Below are 19,914 nucleotides of genomic sequence, written 5' to 3' on the forward strand. Positions count from 1 at the left end.
CTGGCCGCTGGGGCATGAGAAAGGTGAAACCAACAAAAATCAAGTTGAAAAGGAGGCCTCCTAAACTTGGTTTTAGGCTTAATGCAAAGGAGAAAGATTTGAGGATTAACTTACCTTGTTGTTAGTCGAAAGGGGGCTTTGGATTTCTCCCCGGGGTGACCTAAACTGTAATCTGTCTCTACAGCCCTCGGTTAATACTTCTTCCATTTGGGAGGAAATCATAGTGACTGGAGAAGCTCGATTTACTTCCTCTAATCTCTCAGCAGAGAAGTGAAACAGACAACAGAATTTCTGCAGGACACGGGGAGACCTGATTGGGACAAATCAATTGAAGAAAACAATCTATATTTAAGGAGAATGAATCTTTAATCGTGCTGATCCCTTTAGCAAATTGCTTTCTCTGATGACACTGCATACCTAATTACAGTTTGCTCATTTTGATTTTCCCTCTACGTTGTCGCTTTGCTGCTTATGTAGTTGTGGGCTTGTCGGCTGAGCAATGAACTTATTACCGGCATTAAAAATTCTCGGCCAACTGGATCTCGGATCAGAAATGTCACCACTTTTGGACATGAATCACATGTCGCCAAACAATTATCTTTCCTTTAGCACTTCAACAAAGGACCTATTTTCCACCCCTTAATGCGTAGGATTCCCTTCTTTGGGAAGTTTTCTCAACATCCACCTAAAATCAGGAAAATAAAAATGAAAAACAACAGTAAGATGGGTACAACCAAGGACCATAGGGAAGTTTATGTATGAGGATGTGCTCCGCAATCCAGTTCCTGTAGTTTAGTGTAATACTGGCTTTCGTGATGAACACACTCTGTTGCCAACTCACATTCACTGGTGGGTCCCCGGACTTCCAGCTTGTCTTTATGGCCCTCGTGCCGAGCTAGATTTGTCATAGCTTGGAAAGGCACAGTTTGTTTTAAATGAATCGGGGTTTTTTTAATAGCTGTTGCATTTGGGTGATAACATTTTAAGATGACTTTTCCCCAAAGATTTCCTAATACCATCCTATGTCTTGATAGCCTCTACATCATCTTTTCAAGAAAAAATACATTAATCTCCTTTCTCTCAAATCTTTTCCCACCAGTCTTTCTCACCTTCTGTCCTACTGCCCTGCAAGCTAGCTCCCATGCAGCCTCCATTCCTACATGCCAGCTTTATCCTAGGAATAGACCTTCTAGAAATACACCATGTATCCAGAAGTGTGTGTCGGAGGATGTTCACTGCAGCATTGTTTGGGCGAGGAAGGAGTGAGGCGCAAATGGAATGCTTCTCAGTGGGGAAACGGCTGATGGTGATATTCATACTATGGAATTTCTTGCAGTGATTGAATTCTATGTGTATTAATATACAAAGATTTCAGAGAGATTGTAGCATATGCATATGCATAGAAAGTACCAGTATTTCTTTATTTACCAGTCATTACCCCCCGGAGAGTTGGGGGGGGGAGTGGAAAGGAAGGGGCTTTCTTTGTTGCTGTATATACTCAGGTGTTGTTTGAACCTTTAGCTTCAAGAATGCATTCATGTGTTGAGTAGTTTAAAAATTAACAAAATAAAAGAACCCTATCAACCGTGCGGGAGGATAGTTTGCATGAGGACAAAACAGGGAGGCTGCTAGTCCAGGTGAGAGATAATGAGAGCATAATCTAAGCAGTCCCAATGGCAGTGGGAAGGAGAGGAATTCACAAAATAGTAAGGACACAGAACTTACCGGATGCGAGCATTAATTAGACCCAGAGGGTGAAAAAGGAAGAGGAATTAGGGAGTCCTGCAAGTTTAGGGCTTGGACAAGTGGATGGCCAGTAAGAGGCAATCACCAAACCAGGCTGGGAAGGGGGCGAGGGTGGGGGGGCGGACAGGAGAGGGGACACTTAAGGGACTAGAAAGGCCACATTGTTTGTGACTTGTTGGGACTGTTGCCTGAGAACCGTCCAGGTAGAAATGGCCAGGGAGCATTTAGATCTTCAGAGAGATGTCTGAGAAAGAGAGAGATTTGGGAATCCTCCTCAGTGATAGCTAAAACCAGGGGCACTGAAGAGAATATTCAGGGAGACTCATAAAGCAAGAAGAGTGGAGGGCCAAGGAAGAGATGAGAGAACACCCATCTTTAAGAAATACAGCTTGAGGGATTCTCAGAGGAATCTGAGGACGGTCCGGAGAGGTAGAAGAGCACCTGCAGGGAGTGATGTCCGAAACTAAGGGGAGGCCAAGCTTCAAAACGGAGAGTGGCCAGCAGTATTGGATGCTGCAAGAGAGCTCAAAGGAAAAAGGAAAAAGACTCCACTGAAGGTTCAACTGTAAACTGGCATGAGGGATCTTACCGGGTATTGGGTTGATGAAAATGCTCAGAAATTGAATTATGATGCTGGTTGCACACCTCGCTAAATTCACTGAAAATCATGGAATTGTACACTGGAAATGTACTTGAAATGGGTGAATGGTATGGTATTTAAATCATACCTCAATAAAGTTGTTGAAAAGGTAAAAATGTAAAAAGCCACATCCTGATTCTCTCCCACCCTCTTGCAGTATCAGAAACTACTTTCCATTTGATTTGCTTTTCACCAAGCAGTGGATATTACCACCCTATTCCCTGTTTGCCTTTGGATCATTGCAGAGGAACTGCTGTGTTTACTTCCATTATTTTTTTTAGCATCTGTTTCCAGAAGAAGTTTAGGGTGCCAGGCTCAAAGGCCCCAGTTCCCATCTTTTGTTGTTGTTGTTGATTGCATTTTGATTGTTTAAACATGGCTTCTTTATTGGGCATGCAAGGCCTCTTCACTCTGACATGCCGTCATTCATTTTCTCTTGCTTTTTTTTTTTAAGTCTTGATTTTACTTCCAGTATAGTTAACATCCAGGGTAATATGAGCTTCGGGTGTACAATAGAGCGATTCAACACTTCAATACTCACCCGGTGCTCATCATGACAAGCGCCCTCCTTAATCCCCATCCCCTGTTTCACCCATCGTTCATCTCCCAGTGTCTCTATTATGCTCATAGCGTGACACCTTGCTCTTCTCAGACGCTTTCCTTCTTCATTTCACTTGGCCAATAAACAGATGCATTTGTCTTGGTTGACGGGCACATTTGATGTATCCCGTAGATAGGTAAAGACAATACCCCAAATTCCTGCCCCCTTCTTAGTTATAAGGAACTGGGGCCGCCCTTGGCTCTACTTCATCAACGTACTCATTTCTTGCTAGGTGCATCTTCTTTTTATTTTGGTTTAATATCTTCCTGCTGCTTTCTCTACTCCTGCTTAGTGATCTAGCTGCCACCCTTTGTAGTAGGATTTTCCCTTTTCCTTCTTACATCTTGATAGCTGTGGGTCTGGGCCACTTGGCATCTTTTTACCTTTCCTGGCCTCCCTCTGGACTTGCCTACTTTGTTCTAAGGCCCACAGAGCTATTTGTATGAGGATCATCCAGTTTTTTCTCCTCAGTTGCCTTCCCCTTGGGTCCTTCCAACTTATGTCCTCATCATGTTCCCGAAATGATTTTTCTCCATCTGATGCCTCTTCTTTTCTTCCTGTGGATCCTGAGTGATACCATCATGTGGCTGCATTGAGCAAGATGTCTACCACCTGTGAGTTACTGCTAATTGTTTAATATTGGTAGGGAAAAGATTCAGCGTAAACAGTTCCTGAGTTCATTGCTCCATCTTCTGTATAGGCGGTGTCCTCTACTGACCATCTCATACCATATCTGTACATTCCATATTGCTGGATAAATATTCACATTATTTCTGAGACTTAGCCCCTACCTTCTTAAGCTGGACAGACTATGTAGTTCTCTCTCCCCATTTTAGGGAGGCCAGCAGTTACTCCCTTAAAATGATGTCTTGGTTGATAGCTCCTTGGCAAACTTAGAGCCCTTCTCTCTAAGCCAGTCGTGGTCTCCAAAAGACACCATCCCTTTCTTTGAGAGAGGCTCCAAAGCAGTCTCTTTAGATTCCTCTGCACACAGTATCTGTGTCAAAGGGAGGAATGCAAAGGTCACCTGAACCCGCTCCCTTCAACCTTTATCCCTGCCATGAGACCTCTAAAGACCGGAATGAAATCCTAGAATCTCAGGGTTGGAAGGGTCATCAGATGCTATTTACCTTCCCCCTCACTCTATGTTTGAACCCCCTTACTGATATCTCCGCCAAATGGCTGCCCACACTCTCCGGGACCACCTCCAGAGATAGAGCTCACTGTTTAGGGGAGGCCTATGCAATTTTAAGATCGCACTAATTATTAGAATGTTCTTTATTTAAGTCCAAGTCATTTTCCCCTTCAGAGAAAAACAAGGCCATGAAATAGTGACCACACAGGCATGGCAGGTGCCCAGCTGGCTCAGTCGGTGGAGCGTGCAACTCTTGATCTTGGGGTCAAGAGTTGCACAGTGAGTTCGAGCCCCACAATGGGTGTCAAGATGACGTAAAATAAAATAAAAATAAAATGGCATAGCTATGAAGTGAGACAAATCTGAGATAGAGAGAGAAGGGAAATTACAGAGGGGGCATGGGCAGGTGCAGGGGTTGGGGGGTATCAGGCAGGACCAGGGAAATGGTGCAGAGTGGTAAACAGTACAAGAATAAGGACGGAGACACTAGAACTCCTAGAACACTTCTAAAACAAATAGAACCCTGGTGAGAGGTTTCCATTCAAAGTGGGAAGGAACAGAAAAGCATCTTTAATATTCAAAATCCACCAGATGATTCCAGCCTTGCCCCTTGCCTGAGGATATGGAAAACATCACAGTGGAGACCAGAGAGAATGCTTAGTAGAGCACGGACTAGAGAGAAGAGGAGAGAATAATAATTGGACACAGGAAACGAGTTGAACGAGCAACGGGAAGAGAAAAAGGAGTGAATAGAGAAGTGGAAAAGGGGGGAAACGAAAACACAGAACTTTCAGGTTAGGGCAGTGTATCTATTCCCCAGACCAGCACGTAACTGCATTTTCCTGGCAGCCATCCCGCAGAGCCCTGGGAGGGGAGAGGGTGCAGGCCTGCGTCGGTGCGGGGGACGCAAGGCTCATTGCTTTGTCTTGTCACAGCCAAACAAGGGACTTCACGAACGAAGCTCTATTTTCATGTCACACAGCCAAGGGCTGAAATCCCAATCACCAGCAGCCCCCGGGCTTAAGAATCGGTGGTGAGGTGAAGGGCAAGGTATGTGGCCCAGAGGTGGGTAGATGGCGGGGCAGCGGCAGGGGTCAAAGGTATGGGAACCTGATCGTGAAGTTTCCAAGTAAGAAATAAATGGAACCTGCTCACCAGAAAACCTGTTTCCTGCCCAGCATGGCCCGTGGAATGCCGGCTTGTGTCAGCTGCTTACATAGCAAGGCATCAAGTTCCAGGCAGCAAAAGGGAATGAGAAAATAATCTTTGTAGATCCCATGCACCCCGAGTGCAGGGAACTGATGCTGGGGGGTATCAAGAGCTGGCTGTTGTCAGCAGGGCTTCGGAATCTAGAGGTCAGGGTCGGAGCCCTGCCATTTGCTGTCTGGGCCACCCCACCACAGGCCCTGCCTTTGTCTTGTCTTCATCATAGCTCTGCGGGACTCTTTCCCCTAAGGAAGTCATCAGGTCATGAGAAGAGACTCTTTGGGAAGGGTGTCTGCTAAGGGAGTGGCCCTGCACCTGCAAATACTCTCAGGAGACTGAGGATAATGTGTTCGTTCAGTCAGTCAGTCAACAAGCATGTCTGTAAGCGTCCGTGCTAGCCAGGTTCTGTGCGGCAGCCACGGGGACGAATAAGACTCATTTCTTACTTTGATGGGGCTCATAGTCTAGCTGAGGACAGGAACATAGAAATACTAAGTCTCCTATGAGACAGATTGAGATGAATGCTATACTAGAAGTACAATCCAACTAAGAGCCAGAGAGGGGAGGGATTAATTTTGGCTGGGGCAAGATGGGAAGACTTCCTGGAAGCGGTATCATGTAAGACCATCCCAAGCTGAGGGAACAGCATGGAGAAAGGCATGGGAACTTCCAAGAACTTGCTTTTTCCAGCAAATGATGAATTCGATGGTATGACTCCAGTATATGGTACTTGGAGGAGTATATGGGCAGTGGAAACTAGAAAACAAGAGAAGATGAGGAGCAGCTCGTGAATGCCACGCTAAGGAAATAAGACTTGATCCCACATCCAGTAGGGAGCCATCAAAGGACTTTGAGGAAGAGACAGATGTGATTCAACTTGTGATTTAGGAAGAGAGCGTTGTCTTGTTCCTGCTGTCACAGACTAGAACAGTCCTGCTTCCCGGACAGTGGTGGGCCATTGGAGAGGAGTGGGTATCTTATTCAGCTGGGACCCTGAGGACTACAGGGGCTTTGGGAGGTGAGAGGGGCTGAAGGAAAGCGAGAAATGGTCGGGAGCGCCTGGGTGAACGTGAGAAGGGGGACTTACTGACGATCCAGACCCGAAGATGGGAAGGTAGGAAGATGGAGCCAGTATGACAATGTGTTCTTCCAAGTAAATTGAGGGGAAAGTAATCGCAATTCCCCAAATCCCACTGATGATGACGGAGGCATTTCATAATTGGAGAGTTTTGAAGGAAGAAAATCAGATGGAACAACTTAAGGAGGCTTTTTTTTTCATCTTTCATTTATAAGGACACCTGCCGGCTGTTGAGATCTCTGGCCTGCAATGTTCCCACAGCCGGGCCGAGGGTTTTCAGGGACTCGAGCCATTTGGACCCATTTATTGTGCTAATAATTTTCTCCACTGTTGGGCATTGCCAGGACATTGCAAACATTTTAGTTCTTGGGTATGTTTTTTGTAAGATCCACCATGGCTTATTAAAAATGGAAGATTACCACACTTTGGGTTTTCCCATCCAAGTGTACCTAAAGCCTTGTTCCAAATGCCATCACGGTGCTTTTCACTGAGGATCTTGGAGCCTGGTCTCCGAGGGACCATAAGGCCCCTCCCTCACTCTCCTGACACCTCACCAGCAATTGGATTTGGCCACAATAAGTGACATTTTGTGTTTTTCTTCTATATCCTCAAGGCCCAGAGATGCATACCTCTGTAGCGGCATCATGCCTGAAATTCATATTATAAACAGAGCTCCGCGAATCTAAACCATTACGTTTTTGTTAAAGAAATGAAGACAGAGTGTATCCGTTCATTGATGTTTTTTAAATATGGTTTCAGCTTATCATCTGTGTGAGCCACAAAATAAGTTTCCAGAGCTTCTATAAAAATTTCTCTGAAAATAGTTAGCCTCTGGTTAAAATCCTTGACATAAACTGCCCTCTTCCGCCATTCCCAATTGCGGAGTCACATCTGCAATTCTAGGCTAGTGTCTAAATATCCATTCATTTTAATTCTTTTGGACAACTTGACTTTTTTTTTTTTAAGATTTTATTTATTTATTTGAGAGAGAGAATGAGATAGAGAGAGCATGAGAGGGGGGAGGGGCAGAGGGAGAAGCAGACTCCCCGCTGAGCAGGGAGCCCGATGCGGGACTCGATCCCGGGACTCCGGGATCATGACCTGAGCCGAAGGCAGTCGCCTAACCAACTGAGCCACCCAGGCGCCCACAACTTGACTTTCAAAACGCCGAGGGAGTGCCATGTGGGGGTGGATGCTTTGGTATGGGGTACGTTCACACACCCCTCTGCAAAGTAAAATACTGGAGTAGCAGTGCACTCCCTTTAGGAACTGGGATTTGCCCCAGATGCCATTATTGTTTGGTTTCTATAGGTTTTTTTTAATCACGGTAAAATATATATAACATAAAACCTGCCATTTAAACTATTAAGTATACAATTCAGTGACATCAATTACATTCAAAATGTGATGCAACCATTACCACTATTTCCAAAATTTGCCTACCCTGCCCATTTCGTATAATGGAGTTGTATATTATGTGGTATTTTGTGACTGGCTTCTTTCACTGAGCATCATGGTTTGTTTTTTTTTTAAGATTTTATTTATTAGAGAGCGAGAGAGAGATCACAAGCAGGGAGGAAGGGTAGAGGGAGAAGCAGACTCCCCACTAAGCAGGGAGCCTGATGCGGGACTCAATCCCAGGACCCTGGGATCATGACCTGAGCCGAAGGCAGACGCTTAACCGACTGAGCCACCCAGGTGCCCCTGAGCATCATGTTTTCAAGTTTTATCCATGTTGTGGCATGTATCAGTCCTGTGTTCCTTTTTTGGCCGAATAATATTCCATTGTATAAATGTACCACACTGTATTTATCCATTCATCCATCGATGAACACTTGGGTTGCTTCCATCCTTTGGCCGTTGTGAGTAATCGGCTATCAACATTGACACACAAGTCTCTGAGTGTTTAGTTGAGGTTGTCCGTGTATCAAGGATGACAAGAATACAGCACTTCCAAAGGCCGTCTTGAGTCAGCACTCTGGAGGCACCTTCTAACGACGAGGCGTGGTTGTACAGACTAGTGACGTATTGTGACAAGGTCCCTGGGGCACAGGGTGACAGTGCTTCGTTTCACTCACTCTCAAGCTTCTCCAAAGGCCAATCAGGATTCTGTGAACCCATATCAGCTCCTGTTCTCTCCTCAACTCAATATGGTTTGTTTTTTCGCCGAACCGCCCTACTGAACTTCTCTCAAGAGTCTCCTGTAACCATCTAGTTGACACTTTCAATAGGTGCTTCTCCGTTCTTTACGTTGCTCGACCTCTCCATAAACATTGGACCCTGCTAGCCCTCACCTCTCTACAATGTCCTCTTCCCTCGCCTTCTCCAAGCCTGTTCTCATCTGAATCTTCTCCCGTGGCGCTTGCAGAACAGTGTCTCTGTCCCACGGGGTGAGGTAATTTCTCCTGTGGGAAGTGAAGGCTGTGATGAAGCATGATTCCCGTGGAGCCGTCAGGCAGCCCTGGGTGATAAGGATCTGTAGACACGAGAGGAGGAGTCGGGACACTCCTGCGGAAGGTAGTGATAATTCTGGGGCCGGTGGAGGAGGGCCGGCACCCACGCCACCCGCTCATGCTGTCAGGGTTTCTAGGACACAGTTGTTCCGTTTCTGGGAATATGACTTGACTCATGATGTACCTAAATAAGTATAGTAGTGGCCCATGTTATAAATAAGATTCTATAGTAAAATGATTTAATTTCCAAAGGGATTAAGTGATATTTTTCTTGTTCCTTTCTTAATGGCTAAATGCAATAGTGAAGCATTAGTCGTAGTCAGATCCCCTGGAAACCATTTTGTATTAGTTTTCTTTTCTTCTTTTTTTTTTAAGGTTTATTTCAGAGAGAGAGAGAGCACGCGCACAAGCAGGGGAGGGGGATGGGGCAGAGGCAGAGGGAGAAACAGACTCCCCGCTGAGCAGAGAGCCCAACGTGGGGCTCAATCCCAGGACCCTGGGATCACGACCAGAGCTGAAGTCAGACGTTTAACCAGCTGAGCCACCCAGGCGCCCCACCATTTTGTATTAATAAACTAAGCAGTCGGAGCCCCAGGTAAGGGCAGTTATTGTGGTGTTCTCTCGACAAGGCCGTTGTCATAGAAAAGCCTACCGGAAGTCATTAATGAGGAACATGTGAGTCAGCGTGTCCAGCGTTGAGTAGCGTACAAAGCCCAGATGACCCTAGTATCCTACCAGTGCTTTTAAGACCTTCCTACCTAAGGACCCCGTACATCAATGAGGAGTGAGAGTGAGCACCTGCTCCCGAGGATCTGGGACAGAACCCGAAGTTCCTCGTAAACATGAGAATACTGTATGACGTCTTAAATGAGTTTGCAAAGAGTGCATTTCTCCTCCATCACACAGCCTTGCATGTTTTAGTATAAAATGGTGTGCTCTCCCCCCTGTATGTCGAGGGAAAAGCATGCCATGGCTTTATGCACCCACAGCCCTGAGGAGGCACATAGCCTGGCCTCAACAACAGAGGCCTCTAAGAGGGGAGGCCGGGCCCACACCACTGGGGAAATCCACCGTGGTTGTTCAACAGCCCAGAGGATGTTTGCAGGCTGGAACTGGCTGTAGGAAATGAAGTGGGCATCTCATTGCCCAGCCCTCTTCCAGGAGAGGCCAACAGGTTCTTCCCAGAATCTACAGTCTGCAAAATCGGCAGCTCCCTTGTTTGTCAAGAAGAGACGTTGTGAAATGGGCCTGTTCCGAAAGGAGTCCCACTAGACCGATTAAAACCCAGAGGCCCCGAGGGTGCCGGCTTCCTCTCATCTGATCTATGAAGAAGAAAATCTAGACTCCCAGAGGCCCCAGGGTCATTAGCAAAGTCACTTTCTGCTGCTTTCAAGTCCAAGGAGTCATTTCACACCTGAACGTTCACAAGGGAGTGGGGGCTGATGGGGCAGGCGGAGGGTGGTGTGGACGGGGCGGGCACAGGAGCCGAGATCTGTTTGGGACTCCGAAGTGAACGGCAGCGCCCGAGGGTGTCTGTGGGAGCGGGCCGCAGAGTGAGCCGCGGCGCAAGGCACACGGTTCCTCCAGAGACTTCCCCGCTTTCAGCCTCTGGGGTCTGCCAAGCAATGCACTGAAGGCTTCACATATTCCTGTCTTGGGAGCCAACTGTACCCAGCAAACGCGAAACCCAGGGCCAACAGTATTGCTCTGTTGCTATATTAGGGCCGGATTGAAGCCATCTGCCGGCGCAGGCTTAGCAAGGAAGAAACCCCCATGCTTGGCTCAACAGCAGCATTCTCTCCCCTGGGATTTTGATACCAGCTCTCCTTTCAGGCTGGCCCGCGAGGTCTGCCTGCTGGTGTGGGCGAGGCCCCCATGGCTAGGCACGGCTCCCCTTGATGCCCCCGCCATCAGAGGGCGAGCATGTGCACCCTATCATGCGCCCAAGACCCCAGCGGCTTTGGAAGGGCCCGCAGGCTCGTCTCGCTGGCTGGCAGGTCCTCCCTGGCTGTCTGTGCCTGCCGGCTTGATGCGCCCCGCGTCCGGTAACTTCTCCCCCAGAGCTCTGCATGCACGGGCCTCGGCGCAGGTTATTCTGCCAAGATTTCAAGAAAAGCCAAACAGCGCAGCGCAGACTTATTTATTGCCAGCGTCTCTTATCCGAGACTAGACCAGCTCAAGAAGAAAGAGGATTCAGAATTCCGTAGCTGATGAAGAGTCCAAGAGAAGCAGCCGATTGCCCCCTACTTGCTTCTGGAGGTTCTGCTGGGGACAGCCCCTGGGCTACTGCGAGTGGAAGGAAGATTGCAGCCCCCAGCAGACTCTGTCCCTCCCTGGGCCCCGAGAGCCTGGGAATCTGAGAGAACTCAAAGTAGAAGGACACGTAGAGTTCATCCAGTCCAACGCCTTGATTTGGGCAGACGGAGCCACCGAAGTCCAGAGTAGAGGGAAATGACTTGCCCAAGGTGAAAGTGTCAGACAGTGGCTGAGCCGGGCCTGGAGCCCAGGGCCCCAGACTATCAGGATGGGACAGCCTTCCCTGGGAACTCCACTAAAGGCGGGAGGGTTCCCCACAGAGGGTTTTGCCCAACTCAGAAAAACTTCTCTTTTTTTAAATTTTTTTCAAAGATTTTATTTATTTGAGAGAGAGTGAGAGCTAGAGAGAGAGAGCACACACAGAAGGAGAGGGAGAGGGAGAAGCAGACTCCCCGCAGAGCAGGGAGCCTGATGCGGGACTCGATCCCAGGACCCTGGGATCATGACCTGAGCCGAAAGCAGACGCTTAACCGGCTGAGCCACCCAGGCGCCCCTCAGAAAAACTTTTCAACACAAAGTACAGACCTTGATGACTGATGCTTATTTTAAAGGGATTATCTAGGAGCGGCTGGCTGGCTCAGTCCATGGAGCGTGCAACTCTCCATCTCTGGGCTGTGAGTTTGAGCCCCACGTCGGGTGTAGAGTTTACTTAAAAAAGTTTTTTTAAAAAATAGCCTTTTTTGCCTCTGCGCATCCGAGAGAGCAAGATGGGTCACCAGCAGCTCTGCTGGAGCCCCCTGGGGAAATTCGGCCAGGGTTCTTGTTCTTGCCATGTCTGCTCGAACTGGCACCATCTGATCCAGAAATATGGCCTTGAAGTGTGCTGCCAATGTGTCCGTCGGTGTGTCCGTCGGTACGCAAAGGAAATGGGCTTCATTAAGTTGGATTATGTGAACTTCCTTGATATCCTTCCAAGATACCTACCTTAACTGCAGATATCCAAGATACCTACTTTAATGCCAACTCATTGTACATAAGATAAAAGTACTTCAATGATGAGTGTTCCAATGTGAATAAATAAATAAATATAAAGAGAGTATCTAATGTGCAGCACTAAGGAAGTCAAAATGAGAGTCCAGGCTGAGCGTTTAATTAGTATGGATTGTTGGGTCTACCCTCTGGGTATAGGCAAACTGATTACAAATAGAAACCGATTTTTGGATTTTGTGTGAAAATCTCCTTGCTGGTTCTCACTGACAGTCAACTGTAAGGTAGAAACAATTTATGTGCATTTTACAGTATGTACCTAATACAGCATAGATATGCTCTGGAAAATCACTGATAAACATAAAAATATGAATGACTTAAAAGGGAATGGTTTAAGATGATTCCCATAATAGATCTGGTTTGTAGCAAAATGAGAAAGTTTTGATTTGGTGTAGATTTAGCTCCTTTGTAGGTTTTTTAAAAAAATGTATATTTGCTACTGGCTGATCCCCAGATACTGTTCCCACAGGCTTCTTCTTTTTTTCTAAGACAAGATGTCTGACAAGTCTCTCCCACTTAGGGCTGTCCTCCAAACTGTTAACAACGATCTTTCTAAAAAACACCAATCAGATTGTGCGAGTTTCTTACTTAAAAACCTTCAGTGGCTCCCTGTTTCCCACAGAGTAAAGTCTTAGCATTCCCAATCCACCGTGATTTGGCCCTTACTTGTCCTTCCTGCCTTACCTCTTAGCACCCACCATGCAACACACACACACCCCCCAACAGTGTACACCCTATGTTCCCTCCCATCATAGAGGCTACTTGCTCTTACTGAGCATGCCCTGCCTCCACTCTCTGATATTGACGATCTTGCTCAAGCTGAACCCTCTGCCTGAAATGAACAACCATCTCATTCTGCTCCTCCATGGTCCCACCCATCCTTGGTGGTGTCGATTATATCCCACTTGTTCTGTAAAGTCTTCCCAGATCGTTCTGTTTGGAATTTTTCTCTCCCCACGGTGTTTTGCTTGTGCCTTTATCTGAGCCCTTACTACCTTCTGCCAAGTATCTAGTTGGTTTGTCTCTTGGTCTGTTTTCCTTGTCAGAGTGTGGGATTCCTACACTTGATCTTAGCCAAAAGGCCGAGAAGCGATGAGTGTGGGATTCCTGAAGGCAGGCACTAAGTCTCTCTCCAGCCTTCCAGCTCAATGCTTGGGACATTGTAGGCTACCATTAAGTTTGTTGAATTAAACTGGGTTATATTTCCCCTGTCCAGGAATATATCCCCATTTATCTTTGACCCAAACCCTATTTCCTCTGTCTCCCATAATGCTTCACTGTCATGCTAAGCTGTCCCCTTCATCTCGAATCTCCATGATGGTGGCCCATTGCTGATTTCTTCAGGCAATGGAAGCGACATAATTTTCATTCTCAGTCCCCAAACCCAGAGCTCTTCTCAGGATTTCACAAAGCTTAATAAGGCTACTCAGTCAAGTATGTGATCACTTTCATGTGGAAACACTGACTTTTCTCATGCTCTTGAGTTCTCTTTGGCAATATATATTTTACTAATCAAGGCAGTATTTTTTTTTTCAAGAAAAAAATCCATTACTACTTAATCACTACAGTTGATTTGATGTACAAAATTGTTCAAGGGATGGTATAGCTTCATATGAGGTTCAGAGTTGGACCTGCATTTAAACAGCCCCTCTGTCACTTACCAGCTGGGTAAATATGGGCCAAAAAAGGAACCTGAGTTGGAGCTTCCTTGTCAGTAACATGGGAATTATAATGCCTACCTTGCAACATTGTTGAGAAGGTTAAGTTAAATGAGATCATGTATATAAATAGCTTAGCACAGTGCCTGGCCCACAACGAGGACTCTGTAACTCGTCGTCATTTTTGTAATTCCAAAACATAGGGTCCAAGAGATAGAAATAACAAACGAGGCCTTTGGTGGCAAAGAAGATTCGAAACTCCTGGGCTTAGCATCTGCTAGGTTTACCGTAACTGCTCTAGGACGTGAAACTGTCCAGTGTTCGTGGATTATTTGAAGAGCAAGATAAATAGCACATCTTGCCGTTGGGCAAGGGGAATATCCAGAAAAGGAATCCGAAAGCAAGGCTAAGAGTTCGCTCATTCAGGTCCACCCTAAAAATACTCCTCTGCATTTAAGTTGAGAAGTTGCCCTGCGACTCAAGGCTGGGCTTTCAACAGCTAGAGCCATATGTGTTCTCAACTTGGTGAAATCCGATCGTGACCTGAGCTTGTGCTGACCTCGGCCTTTGCTTGTGCGCTGCGCATAGTTCGCCTTTCCGAGAAAGAGGTCTGACTTCCAAATAGAGCGCGGCTCTTTGTTCTCCTCTTCTTTTTCTTTTCTTTGTGTGTATTTATTTTATGGGGAGAGGGAATCCCGATGAGAGTCAGCCGAGTCGCTCTTCCCTGGGTAAGAGGGTTCTCCGGAAAATTTGATTTGAATTCTTCTTGGCACTCCAGGAGAACAACTTTCTCAGCTTTAGAGAGGCAAAAAGTAGTCAGATTCGTATCTATTAAAAGGTAGGACATGATTTCTTCGTACAGCAATGAAAACTAGTTATAGTTAACCAGAAAAGAGAAACATTATTTGTATTTAATATGACAGAGGAGTCAATAAAACCTATGTTCAAATTAAGAGGAAAAATCTTAATGCCCATCAGATACAAAGGCAAAGGATATGAACTGTCATGCATTAAGAAATGTAATTAGTAAACGAAGACAGAGGAAAAAGTTGATCTGTGTAGTAATCAAATACGTGCAATTAAAGAAACCTTGATATATTATCTTATGCTGACTGCAATATCTTTTTCCAGTTGAGGCCCCGTAAATTTGGTTCCCTCGTCATTGCTGAGGGCAGTAGAAACTACCTTAGCCCTTTTGGAAAAGGAGCATTGCAATCTGTGTGATCCCCCTGGCTTTGATCACCTTGCCCTTGCTGCCTGCTCTAACCGTTGCTGGCCTCCAAGCAGCCCTGGTCCCGGGCCCTGCTCTGCGCGCATCCTGGGCCAGTGAGTCCTCACACTTTCTTCCTGTGACTTGCTGAGTGTTTCATCCCTTGTAAGAGGAGCCCTTCCTTCCCCTTCCTTCCTTCCCTCTGTAGAATCCCAGTCATTCCTACATGCCTGTTGCTCTGTATCTCAGTGTCCCCGAGGGATCCTTCCGGCTCCGGGGCCACAGGCCAGTTGGCTGGTGAGGGCACTCACATCACCCCACCTTCCCAAGCTATTGAAATAGAAACACTGGCAACTGAGTCTAGAAAAGCCAAGGGAGTCGATCCGAGTTCTAAATCTGGAAAAACAAAGCGGAAGGAAGCTGACCTCTGGGCCAGGGCTGGCCATCTTGAATTTCCTGACAAACCACCATCTACTCAGATGTGCCTTCTGAGAGGCGTTCGCCTTGGGCCAGTGCCAACACCCCAATTTCTTTTCAGAATCATGAACATATACCATAAATGGTAGGTGGTCAAAGAAGGAAAGCCCTTACCCATCGGCCTCTCCTTGGTCTTTGCTTGGTATCAGTTTAAATCCTATGCATTAGATCAATTATGCTCTGTGTGTGTGTGTGTGTGTGTGTGTATGTGTTTAAGTAAGGGATAAATGAAAAGACAACATAAATCAAAGAAGAAATATTTGGGAAAAATAAAACAACTTTCAATGGCAAACTACCCTATCCTCGACTCTAATTCAAGCGAGGCTTCCAGGAGAAAATCTGTGGGGCGCAGGGCCCAGGAGAGGCACACGGGGGGTCTACCACATCCCCGCCCCACTGACACACACATACGCAAAGGCACACAGAGTCACCCACCCAGCACCTTACAGTGCAATACCAGTGAGATCTGGTGAAAGAGATCTTCAAGCACAGCCTTACCTAGGGAGGAGATGACGCGCAGCTCCCGACCTGCACCCTGGGGTGTGGGTGGGTGGAGCCAAAGGGCAGAGGGGAGCAGCCAGCCTCTCGCCCTTGGTGTGACCTCGGGAAGGAGCCCCTCTGGCCACCTCTTTCCTCGGGAGGACCCCCCACGCACCCAGCCCTGGCTCCTTCTCAGGCAACCACCTTCCTTTCCACGAAAGCTGGGGTGCCCCGGCGGTCCAGACCAACGCTTGAGCCATGACTAGCGGACACTTGATGCTGTCGGGGATCCCGAATTTCAAATGCTTCTTTTCTTTCGGCAGAACTGGCTTACGATCTGGACGTGGATGACACACCTGGAAGCAAGCAACACGTGAACCAGAAGGACAACGAGATAGCAGCCTCTCACAACCTGGGGAACAGCTGTTCCCCGCTGAAGGTTCTCACCAGCTTGGCCATCTACGTGGCGGGCTTCTTCCTACTGGTGCACTGACTTCCCAGTGCTCGCGCCCATGCTGCCCGGCGGCACCCCGTGGCCTTCCTCTGTAAAGGGAGCCACCTTCTTATTTTTTTTTCTATTTTTTTTTTATCTTGTATACCTCCTCCAGCCATTAAGTAGAAGACCAACCATGTGTTGTGTTTTCGAAAATCAATGGTGTCTTTGAGGAAGGTAAATTTTAGTGGTAGTGTAGATCGTCTTTTTGCAAAGAAAAAAACTCAAGTTGTGCCAAATTATTTTCCTATGTTTGGTTGCTAGAACATGGTTACCATGTCTCCCTTTCTCTCTCTTCCTCTTTCCCTTTGCATGGATTTCTTTGGAAAAAAATAAATAAATGTTCAAATAAAAGTGCACTGGGTCTTTTTTTGTAAGCCCTCATACATGGTGACCACGCGGTGCTTTTCCTCCCCCTCACCTAGCTTTCTGTTCAGTATGGGAAAAATCCCATCGGGCGTCAATGAGGTCATTCAACCCTACCTCCCTGCCTACCTGTTGTTGGGGGATCAATCCTGGCCCCAAGCCCCGGTCCAAGCCCCCCTCCCAACACACTCCCAGTGCCTAATCTCCACGTGGAAATCTTGAGTTAGAGTGTTCTTGCCAATGAACAAAAGGTATCTCAAAAAGTTCCCCTGTCTCTCTTTACAAATTTCCCTTTGCTGAAAGTCCTTTGCCCAAAGAGAAACCCTCCGTTTGGGTCACGTTCAATCACACGATTACCATCCTTCCTTTCCCCCAACCCAAGAGACGTAGGCCCAAGAAAGAGTAATTGTGCGAAGAACTAACTCCCCAAGCTTCTCTGCTACTGTCTTGGGCTTGTCGTCTGTCACTCTTCTCCAGGGACAGGCCCATGGCGGGGCCAACAGTCACCCTGGGTCAAGCTGCAAAGGTGGGCATCGGGAAAGCCTTGATTTACAGCAAGCGACCGCATCCACTCTTGGCTACAGGTGGGTTTCTTCAACACTTGTATCCTTGACAGCGAGGTTTTGTGTACCTGTTGCACATCAGGTACTGTACCAGACATGGAGGCAGGAGAAAACAAATATTTAGTCCCTGTTCTCCTGGAGCGGACGGTCTGGCACCAACACGCCTTACCAGCTCTTTGCCGATTGTAGGCCGGTGTTCCCACTGAAATCTGGGTCTTATATGTGCAACATCACAAACCATCATGGCGCCGATGCGGATATCTGGACGTGCTGCTGCCAAAGAACCTCAGGAATAACCAACTTGCCGCTGTCACAATGCCTAGCATGTGGCTCATTTGCCAGGTGAGGTCAACAGAAACATTTGGGTTTTTTTCAACAAAAACGTTATTGATTCTTTCCAATGAGCAGGAACTCAACTCCCACCTGAGGGCAACGACAGGAGAAGCTGAATGAGTATGAGAAAGAGAGGGTGAGCCACCGTGAAGGAGCGCGAAAAAGGTCAAGGAAGGGACCGGAGAGTCCCCTTTGATTCTAGAAGGTGGTTCCAGCCAGGATCTCCAATTTCTGTCTGATGGCCAGAGGTCACCATGCGAGACGCAAGAGGTGTCATTACTCACAACTTATCGTCCCCTGCTCCTGCTGTCCCCAACACACTTCTGGCAGGGTGTCCTGTGGACCACAGGGCTCCAACATTTATTTTCGTTCTCTGCAGAAATTCTCACAAACACAAATTGGAAATGTTTGGTTTAGTGTTTCCTTCCGTTGCTTTTGTTGAAGACTATAATCAGTTGTATTTATTAATATAATTTCAGTGATTTGTAGCCGTTGGTAAGACTGGAAAGGGAATTATCTTTGTTTTTCAAACCATCATTATTTCTGTCTTTGGATGGGATTTGTACAAATCTTTGTTCTTGGATTCAGGAAACCTAAATACTGGGCAGGTTTGCTCCTGGGCCCCGGAGGGTGGTATTACAACAGCACGGAGGCCAGAAGAAAGAACTAGAGCCGACTTCTCGCCTAATAATCGTTCCTGTCATTCTTCAGGAAGGTTTTTATTTAATGTGGCAAAAAGAATTTGTGGTTCTGAGACCAGGTTTTATGCCTGCAGGCAGGCGAGGACTGTTCTAACGTCCGTTCTTCCTCTCTGGGAGGCGAAAGGGATTATCAGCTTTTATGTTTTAATGTATTTATTTTTTTTAAGATTTTATTTATTTGACAGAGAGACACAGCGAGAGAGGGAACACAAGCAGGGGGAGTGGGAGAGGGAGACGCAGGCTTCCCCGCGGTGCAGGGAGCCCGACGCGGGGCTCGATCCCAGGACCCCGGGATCATGACCTGAGCCAAAGGCAGACGCTTAACGACTGAGCCACCCAGGTGCCCTTTAATGTATTTATTTTTTAGATTTATTTTATTATTTTATTTTTTAAGGGGCAGGGGCAGAAGGAGAGGGAGAGGAAGAATCTCAAGCGGGCTCCGTCTGGTAAAGGGGAGAGTCAGGACAAGATGCCTGGGCTCTTTGTTGCTCCAATGTCGTAGCATCGTTGTCTTGCCTGGTGCTGGTGTCACGTATGTGCTGTTCCCGTCTTAGGACTTCTCCAGCCTGAGGTCATATTTGACATACTTCAGTGCCCAGAACATGGCCCGAGCCAGCCAGTGTGTCTGCTGTCTTTGGTACACTGTCTACCAGCTTGGGTCTGTCAAGGCTGAATGGTGGGGTGGAAGACACCTCTTCTGGGATATGCATAGCCTGCTGGCTTCAGCTAAGTGGTTGGGATGAAAATGAATAACCATACCCCATGACAAACCATGGACACTCCGCCATCTTTTATCGACATTTTGTTTTACCCAATAGCCAGTCTCTTTTCACTTTCCACCCATGCCTTTCCCTGCCCTTCTATATTTTTTCTTCCTCTAGTTCAGAATCCAGTTTCACAGCTAGTGGCTTTTCATTTTTGAACTGTTTATTCTACCCTCTGATTTAAACGTCCTACACACGAATTATAGTAAGATGACTATTTGGTCCTTAGAACAGGCCTGGCAGCTGGGAAGCTGTCCCGTTGTGTTGGAAGTTTCTAGGCCTCCTTCTCATTTGAATGCATGTGTCAACATCCAGCAGCTCCACTCTGGTACTTGAACAAGGTTAAATCAGGGAATAACCTGGGGAATCCCTAGGCTGGAAAACACCTGCTGGCTCATCCCACCATCTTTGTTTGATGACTGCCAGAGGCAGGGCTCTCACTGGCTCACAGAGCAGCCCATCAGTTGCTGGACACCTCCAATTTTTATCAGATTTATTTTATTCAAAACAAATACGTATAGATAATAAAAATTCTACTAATAGAGCATTATATAAAGTTTTAGAAACGACATGTATCCCGTAATTCCATCCCCCATAGATATTTACTATTAAACATTTTATCTATATCCTTCTAGGCTTTCTTTCTCCATATATGTATATTCACACCCATGAGATGATACCAAACATACAATTCCATAACATGAATC

The 19,914-nt window shown here is 46.8% G+C and overlaps 1 protein-coding gene across 1 annotated transcript in view; it reads left to right on the forward strand.

Annotated features, from left to right (window-relative positions):
- GPC3 (glypican 3) overlaps positions 1–16,834 on the forward strand; it is a 409,440-nt gene extending 392,606 nt beyond the window's left edge. Inside the window, exon 8 of the mRNA XM_081808236.1 lies at positions 16,311–16,834. Within this exon, the coding sequence (XP_081664362.1) occupies positions 16,311–16,480 (170 nt within the window). The 3' untranslated portion in view covers positions 16,481–16,834. The remainder of the gene's footprint in view (positions 1–16,310) is intronic.
- Positions 16,835–19,914: the final 3,080 nt, after the last annotated feature.

The sequence above is a fragment of the Leptonychotes weddellii genome, chromosome X (assembly GCF_054177405.1).
Source record: "Leptonychotes weddellii isolate Sample4059 chromosome X, ASM5417740v2, whole genome shotgun sequence".
NCBI classification, from domain to species: Eukaryota; Metazoa; Chordata; class Mammalia; order Carnivora; family Phocidae; genus Leptonychotes; species Leptonychotes weddellii.